The sequence below is a fragment of the Rhagoletis zephyria genome, unplaced genomic scaffold (assembly GCF_001687245.7).
Source record: "Rhagoletis zephyria isolate East Lansing unplaced genomic scaffold, Rhagoletis_zephyria_1.1 Rzeph_scaffold_00407, whole genome shotgun sequence".
NCBI classification, from domain to species: Eukaryota; Metazoa; Arthropoda; class Insecta; order Diptera; family Tephritidae; genus Rhagoletis; species Rhagoletis zephyria.
Genome location: NW_016157491.1, coordinates 23490 through 32067, shown reverse-complemented (window position 1 = coordinate 32067; position 8578 = coordinate 23490). Strand labels below are relative to the sequence as shown.

The 8578-nt window shown below is 36.7% G+C and overlaps 1 protein-coding gene across 3 annotated transcripts in view; it reads left to right on the top strand.

Annotated features, from left to right (window-relative positions):
• Mapmodulin (acidic leucine-rich nuclear phosphoprotein 32 mapmodulin) overlaps positions 1–7246 on the top strand; it is a 12468-nt gene extending 5222 nt beyond the window's left edge. For 2 of the 3 annotated variants that reach the window (XM_017611457.1, XM_017611456.1), the window contains exons 3-8: positions 2693–2856; positions 2923–3135; positions 3201–3283; positions 5212–5276; positions 5363–5597; positions 5679–7246. In XM_017611457.1, coding sequence (XP_017466946.1) covers positions 2693–2856; positions 2923–3135; positions 3201–3283; positions 5212–5276; positions 5363–5597; positions 5679–5725 — 807 coding nt within the window. In that variant the 3' untranslated portion in view covers positions 5726–7246. Of the gene's footprint in view, positions 1–2692; positions 2857–2922; positions 3136–3200; positions 3284–4767; positions 5140–5211; positions 5277–5362; positions 5598–5678 lie in introns of all 3 variants that reach the window. The other variant, XM_017611458.1, reaches the window with a different exon arrangement.
• Positions 7247–8578: the final 1332 nt, after the last annotated feature.

Sequence of the window (8578 nt, the reverse complement as noted above, 5' to 3'; positions counted from 1 at the left end):
AATGCGTCGAAATGCGTCATTCTGGAAATGTGAATTTGTATGGAGAAATGCGTGATTTGGCCTCGCATTTGAGGTTTCTCGCCCAAATGACGCATTTGGGCTCAATGTAAATGTAATATTAGAAAACGATTCGAATTCTAAAGTATTTCTCCAAGATAGAAGATAAGAAGGCGATTAGAGAAACTGTCTAATAATAGCATTCTCTACAAAAAGGGACTTTGTTCTCGATATAGAGGAAAAGTTTAGATAGCCAATCGTTTTCTAATGATGAATTATAGTTGGTGTATTTACACTCATTTTCATTTCCACCAAGCCTTAACTGCATTTTATGCCTACTGGAAAAAGGAGATTACCACTCTAAGGGGGTAAAGGAGCAAAAAGTAAGAGATTAACCTTACCGATCACCCAATGTTAAAATTCGTGGAACTTATCAGAGCTGTTAACTGCAGTTAAGCCGTTGGTGGAAATAGGCTACAAAATAGTGGATTTTCGATTCGAGATATATTAGATATTATATTTAGATATATTGATATTAGAGACTTTATTAGAATTCTACGGAAATACAATGTTTCCCTAACATTAAGAAGAGACTGTGTTTGCTGGGTGCATATGTACATATGCACTCTACTAATTTGCGTTTCCAATGCTCTTGGCAAATGGAACTATAAGCCATGAAGCTCAATGATCAATGTCAATTTCGCTACATATGTGCGGGAAGTTTTTTTTAGCAGCATTCTGGTAGGCCACTTGTGCCTCAATAAAGCTTCCTTCGATTACTAGCTAAGGGTGTCGCATTTATGCAAATGGTGATATTTGTTCATCAAAACGACTGAACTTTCCAAGCAAAACCGTATTACTTATCTACCTCAATGTGGAGAAAGTGACGGCAAACCAGCAGGCGGCTTAGCTTCGCTAATTCTTAATTCATAGCATAGCTATTGGTGGTACAATTTGCTTTGGGTGAAATGTAGCAGCAACTATGTAGTCAATATGTGCAAATAGGTACGTATGATATGTATAATTTTGTGTATTGTAAGATGTGACGACCCGCCACCGTCTGTTGCACGTTTAACATTTGATTAGCGTTGTTATTGTTGTATCGCCCTTGCTTGTCATTTCTTTTTGAATAGTTCCGTTTTGCTTGCTTTCCGTTCGGTATGTATCTCACGATTTCGTCCATTCCCTCATCTACGCAATTCGCCGTGTACCCCATATTCGCTGCCATCTTGTGTTTTGTTGACACCTGTCTCGTATTACATAAACGCTCCTATTACCAAAGATTAGCCACCTTTGTTTGTTACCTTATTCAAACAGGCATTGCAAGTTCTTGCGCATTTATCGGTGTATTAAGCCTAAAGGACATCATCACACATTTCGTACAATTGTTTAATTATTCCAAGAAACTTTCAGCCAGTTTCTTGACATATCGATTTTTCTCCTTTGTATTTTCGTATCGTTTTCCCTGCTTCTTTTTTTTTTTTTGCGTTCACACACTCACAACGCGACGCACTATATGCGGTCGGTCGATCATTTATGAACGCTTGCTCGAATGCAACTAGTTTCATCTTTGTTGCGCCCGCTGTATTGGGGCTAGTTGGAGCTGAATTGGCGAAAATCATCACTTTCGTCATTCCATTTGTTTCTCAAATAAATTTTTCGTTGGCTGGCTCAATGCAACGCTGTGTGGAAGAAACGTCAGCATTCCCTTCCGTTTCAATAGAAATGTTTGTGAAACCCCAGGAAGGAACGGAAACACTGCTGTAAATAACAGTGCGCGTCTCTATTTTACTATTTTATGTTGTCACTTTTTCGTCGCCGACATATGTATGTAGATATGTACATATGCTCATTTACTTCAATAGTGTCATAATTCAAAAAATTCAAATAATAGCCGTTTATATACTGCCAGTCGACATCATTCGCATTAGGGGTGTAAACTTCCCAAAAATGATATGAATTGATCAAAATTAGATTGCGGTTTCCCACAAAATTTAATGTTTCAATTAATTCTCTTGCGATATGTAGGTATGAAGCTTTCGCTTATAGTATGTTCCTTAAGCAGGGATCACACGATTTGTACATTTGTAAGTTGAAAAATTTGATGACATTTTTTTTAAGTTTCCTGAAAGGAAAAACAACGGCGTTTCTTAAACCAAAAATTTATTAGAAACCAGGAGCTCTCTCTCGTTATTACGCTTTTCTTTTTTGGCTTCCTGCTAATTGCTGCTGGTACATTTTAACTATTTCTATATTTCGCTCTCGGAGGGTGTAATTCTGTCATTTATTCCATCCTTAATCGTCCTTATAATTATCTGCTAGAAAAGCAAAGAAACAAAGCTAATATCTTGAACATATTTTTCACCAGATCCACACTTGCAAATAAAATATAAGCACTGCCATAGTTGTTAACAATTTCTCAAATATTCCTCAAATATCGCAGATGGTGACTCAACTTGTGAATAAAGGCTTCATCAAACGTTGGAGAATATTTGTGTATATATGTAAATACAAATTTTTTTTTTAATCTTGAAATATTTAAGAAAAATAAACATTTCTATGCAATTAGGGCCTTCAAAAGATCTTGAATTCTATATACCTAACACCGATTATATGGCGGTTGTAACTTCTAAATTACCATTTTTATTGCATCAAGTATTCAAGCTAATCCTTAAACTATTTTGAACTATTGTAGATCACAGAATTGAACCTGGATAATTGCCGGAGTACAAGTATTGTTGGCCTTACAGATGAGTACACTGCGCTCGAATCATTGAGTTTAATTAATGTTGGTTTAACCACATTAAAAGGTTTCCCCAAGTTGCCCAATCTGAAGAAACTCGAGCTTTCAGACAACAGGTAATTTTATATTAACACAATAATTAGTAAAAGATAATTTAAATGAAACCCATTATTTGTCTTTAGAATATCAAACGGCCTCAACTACTTGACAACAAGTCCCAAATTACAATATCTCAACCTGTCGGGCAATAAAATTAAGGATCTGGAAACATTGAAACCACTGGAAGAATTCAAACATCTCGCCGTTTTGGACTTGTTCAATAATGAAGCAACGCAAATTGAGAACTACCGTGAAAAAATCTTTGAAATGCTGAAATCTCTGAAATTTCTCGATGGGTAAGTTAGGATAATGGATTATTATGTTTAATGTTACTATGTTTAAAACTTTTTAATTATTTCAGCTTTGATGCGAATGATGTCGAAGCACCCTCTGAGGGCGATGATGATGATGAGGTTAACGGAAACGATGATGGTGATGAGGAAGGTGAGTGCTGTCATTTATATAGTAGCATACCCACCCTAAGAACTTTCGTAAAGCCGTTGCCATTTTTTTTTTCAACATGCTTCTATTTGTTATAATCTCAAAAACGAAGGTAGGCTAAGCGGGTTTGATTTGTGGTTCGTGCTAGTAGCACTCCCCTGGCGTGATTATTTAAGTGGAAAATCTGCAAGTGTATTTTTGCCATGAAAGAACTTTTTATAAAAACCCAGCTGTCTTTCGGAGACGATGTTACCTGTAGGTCCCCTCATTTGTGTGACACGTTCAAGACCTAAAGTTGAATAAGAAGGTCGACCAAATACTAGGCTAGTTTATGAGTAAATGAGTATGTACGTTAGATACTTCTCGTTGAAACGTCTGCACGGACTTTGATGCAAATAGATACCGGCCGCAGCCCAATTTTCTGATCGCTGGCAATGCTGCACATGTGCAAAGGTTGCAGCATGCGAATTACGAATTACGAAATTTCCGGTTCTAGAATAAGGGGGTCAGACTTCGTGCAAAGCTGGCGATAATTGAAAAAATTTCATCATTACAAACTTTTTTAATTACAAATTTTCGGGAGTACAATTTTATAGCCCATTCAACTTTAGTAATTAAAAATAAATAAAAATGTTTCGAACAGACATACTTGCTTTGGAAAAAAATGCGAAACGGCTTCAACCAAATTCACAAAAGCCGGCCATTAGTAAAGTTGAACGGCTAAAATACGGAACATGTTATACCACCACATCAATAAAGTGGAAAATGCGTTGGTGTCTACAGACGTAATTGCGGATGAACTACCATAAACATTAAATTAAAACTTGACGTCATTGTTCTCTCAATCGCCCAATTTTATGCAGTGGCGCTATTTATTTCCATTTCTGTTACATTGCAAAGCATAACGTTAGAAGAGAATACCTGGCGAGCTGATCCCAAGACGAAGGCTAGTAGAGCACAAACTTTTACTTTTAATAATGGGGTCTCTCTTATACTGATTTTCATAGCTCCGCACACATTCTGGCTGTCTTCCAAGACGTCAATTACTTTGCGTACGTACAAAGTATGTATAATGTTCCATAACGCCGAACTACAAAATATTGACAATATATACTCTTCCAAAACGCTTGCGAAAAGTTATTGAAACGCATCGCTAGAGCAATCAGCGCATCAGAAAGAACGTTGATGCTTCGTTTGTTATTGGTTACCATTGGTGTTTTAAAAATGGAAAATTCAGAAAAATTGCTCATTGCTATATTGAATATTTAAAATATGCAATGTATACGGTTGCAATGTAACGCAACTCTGCATATACAAACAGTTTGAATACCGCAGTATAACAGTATCCAAACATTGTATTGATACGTTTTGGAAGTCAGCCTCTTTTTCACCAAACTCATATTATAGTTAGTTATGGACGAGTTACTAAAAACTATAAACAATCCATATAGCCAAGAAAACTCACCCCCAACTCCCAACCTTTTCAGACAAACAAAATGCGTTTTGTTTAAATGGTATTGAAATTGATTTGGATGAGTTGGAAGAGTTTGAGAGGCGGGTAAATGCGAAGAAACAGCTGGCAGGTACAGTCACTACAAATAAGCACAAAACTGATGACGAAGTCGATGATTTAGATGAGTTGTTGAAGGAAATTAAGTTAAAAGATGCTACGGGCAATTCTAACTGTGATAAACTGTCAATGTCGTCTAAGTGCCCAGATGTAACAGTGGCCAAGCCAGCAGCAGGTGACGGCTCTGACAACAACATAGACGCTGATGCAGCTATTGCACCTCCCTTGCCCTTTGCTATTATCCTTTATTGGTTTTTAGCGATTTTGAATCTAGCGAATGCCACTTTTTGTAAGCATTTAAAGACATTGCGGAACATGTTTCAATTAATTAATTAACAAATTTACATTCTCTTTATTACAGATTCCTGCGATGAGGAGGATTACGGCAGCTCCTACGTATCCACATCCGATGTCTCGTTATCGGAAGTGAGTTTTAATATTGAAAAATATAAAATAACTAAAATGTCTAATATGTACATATATAAATTTTTGCTTTATTTATGCCCTAATAGGTATACAATGAAGATCTGGAAGAGGATAATTCCGAATGGGACGAAGAGAACGCCGTCGAAGATGATGACGAAGACACCGATGAGGATGATAGCGATGGAGACGGGGATGGTGAAGGCAATGTGTCGTCTGCCAAGGCAGCTGCAGGCAAGGAAAAATCATCATCAAACTCCGCCGCCGCAAAAGCCGCAGATGCAGCTGAAGCAGACAACAAAGACGCCGCTGAGGAGGCTGGTGGTGAGTGGTCTTAGCCAAATCTGCTAACTGGGTGAACAAATTTTTGATTCTAAATCTACTTTCGTTTCTATAATCTCGCAGAAGAAGAAACCCAGGCACGAGGAAAGAAAAGAAAGCACGACGGTTAAAAAGTGCTTTATAATGGCGACGCATCATCGTAGCATTTGTTTACAAAACTCCAATTAACGTTTTTTCTACTATTTTAATTTAACAAAACAAAAATGATACATTTAAACAGAAACAACAACAAACATTTCCCTATCAGTTTATATATCTATTAAAGAAAAGCGCAAACAAAAAAAAACAGAAAAAGTATACATAGATCAAGTAATACAATAAATATTGTAAACACAGACCCATTAATATTATTAAAAAACACTAAAGTTTTGCAAGAAATAGCAACAGCCACACACACACTACTACCGCAACAAATCTATAAGGATAACAGCCAACTAAATTCAGACCAACATATACTTACATTGAAGCACTTTGGTGGCGCAAAAAACATATATAGGTATAAAGCAGGGGAAGCCAAGCAAACTAACGATAATGCCGAGCGCACCAAGTAATCCATCGAAAAGCAGTTATGAGATGATAAAATTAAAAGGAGTTAGATTTTTAAGATTGGAAAGAGTAGAAAAACATCGGCATGGCAAAACATCTGAGTTAGTAAGAAAAGAGTACATAATAATTACATAAAGGTTATAATAGCGATTATTTTAAGCATGGCCTATATAAGGAAGAAAAATACATGTATAAAAAATTTAAGCAAAACGTGCAACAACTGCTTAAAAGGGAGATTTTATGATGTGCAACTGGAAACACCAACTACCGTATATACTCGTAAGGCGTCAGTCGGCAAATGTCGAAAGCGCAATTTGTATTGCGTTCGCGAACAAATAATTAATGATTGTGTGTTGGCGCCTCTAACCTTTTAATGCAAAAAAATCAAGTGAAAGTAAATCAAAAAATATCCGGGCAACAAATACCATCAGCCGACCTACATATTAATAAAAAAAAAAATATTGTTTATTGTTTAGTAGCATTAATTAGTTACTTATACAGTAAGTTTATTAATATACATACCAACAATACGAAGCGGAAGGCATAAGCGCTACTTTCTTAAGAGATGTTTTCAAAGTTTTCATTTGTGACACAACGCATAGGACTTCTTATATACATATACACTCGTGCATACAAATTATTGTTCTTTTGCATTGATTAAATATCTATTGATTTATGCATCCTAACAGCCAGTGTTCATTGTGTATCTTAAAATTGTAAAACTTCGCACATTTATTACAAGATCCCGGTTATATTTTTGGTCTATTTACAATACATAATTTTTGAAAATTGCGATTGATTTTTTAATTGTTCAGCACGAATTTCTTTTCCGTTACCACAATTTCTTTTCGCAACCTTAAGCCCTACCATATTAATATTTTTATTTTTAACCTCCATTCCTGCCACTATATCCTTTGCATCCGATAGCACATTTTCTAAAGTGCTGAAGTTGATGTTGAAACCAAGCATATGCAAGTACTAATTTTATACTCTTAAGACATTTTCATATAGCAATGAGAGAATTTTCGACACAGGACAAACTGTATTATTTGACCGAAATAAAAAATAAAGTCATTTTAAATAAAGTTTGTTTTACTTGAGAGCGAGATGGATAAATTCGATAATGTGGAGTCAGTCAAGGAAGTTATACATACAAGACTGAGCTGTGTTCAGAAATGCATCAAGCCAAAGTACAGTCCCTCATTTCTAAACTATAATTGATGGCCGCTGTGGTGTAGTGGTAAGCAGTGCGCGCTACCACTCTGCAGCACCTGGGTTCAAACCCCGGTCAAAGCAACATCGCAAAAAATATAAAAAAGGGGTTTTTTCTTAACAGCGGTCGTCCCTCGGCAGGCAATGGCAAACGTCCGAGTGTTTTTCATGCCATAACAATACCAGGCGTCCATCACTGCGTCTTAAAAATATTCTAGTGTTTTCACTCCCGCAAAACTCTATGGTCTCATTCATAAAAATTAAAATAGAGAGCTTTGTGAAGTGAGCTTTTCCAAAAAAAAATTCCGATTTATGTGTTAGTTAATATATTTTCGCAGGTATTTAGAAATTAGGTTAAATATCAACTTTCTCCTCGAAATTTAATTCATACATTTAAACTCGAGTCTTTATACTAGTCAGGTGGCAACCCTCCTTAAAAATATATTCGGCAGTAAACTTTCCTGTTGCAGCAGCATACAAATTCCCCCAGAGTTTTTGGGGAGTGTTGCTGCAGTGCAAAGTCCTTGACAAGATATAAATCTGGGTCGTTCCGGTTACGTAGAACCTAGTGTTGTGTGAACGAGTAAACTTTCCTAAACCTCTCTGGTCTGATACCCATATTGCAATATTTAATTAAACTGAAATTTTCAGACAGGTGGCAACTCAAATTTTTTTTTGTTCTTTTCGAGTGATGCGAATTTTATAATTAAATCCAGTTATGAAAAACAATTTATATTACTTGCTTTAACAAAAACAGACAATCTGCATGCTTATTTGCATAACGAAGTTAGTTATATGCAGAGCCCCTAAACCTCACAAAATCATTGCGCGGTACTTTTTGTGGTCTGCACGTGCGGAATTTCGCATGCGTCGTCACGCAAGCGAGATTTTCCAGAACAGGAGGACGGCCGGTAAAATAATGGTGCTTGTGATGTATCAGCTGACGAACCCGCTTTCGCAAACTCAACTTTTTCTTAAAACCAGTTACAAATACAATGTCGCGTTCTTGTATTTTATGCGCGTACATTTTTCTTACCGGCCCTCTTCACTTGCTGGAAAATCCCGCTTGCGTGATGACGCATGCGAGATCCCGCAGTTATAGACTGTTGAGGGTAGAGACGGGGACGGGACTAAATATTTAATCCCGACCCCGACCGTCCCGAAATTCGATTTTTAAGTTCCGAACCCGCCCATCCCGACATTTT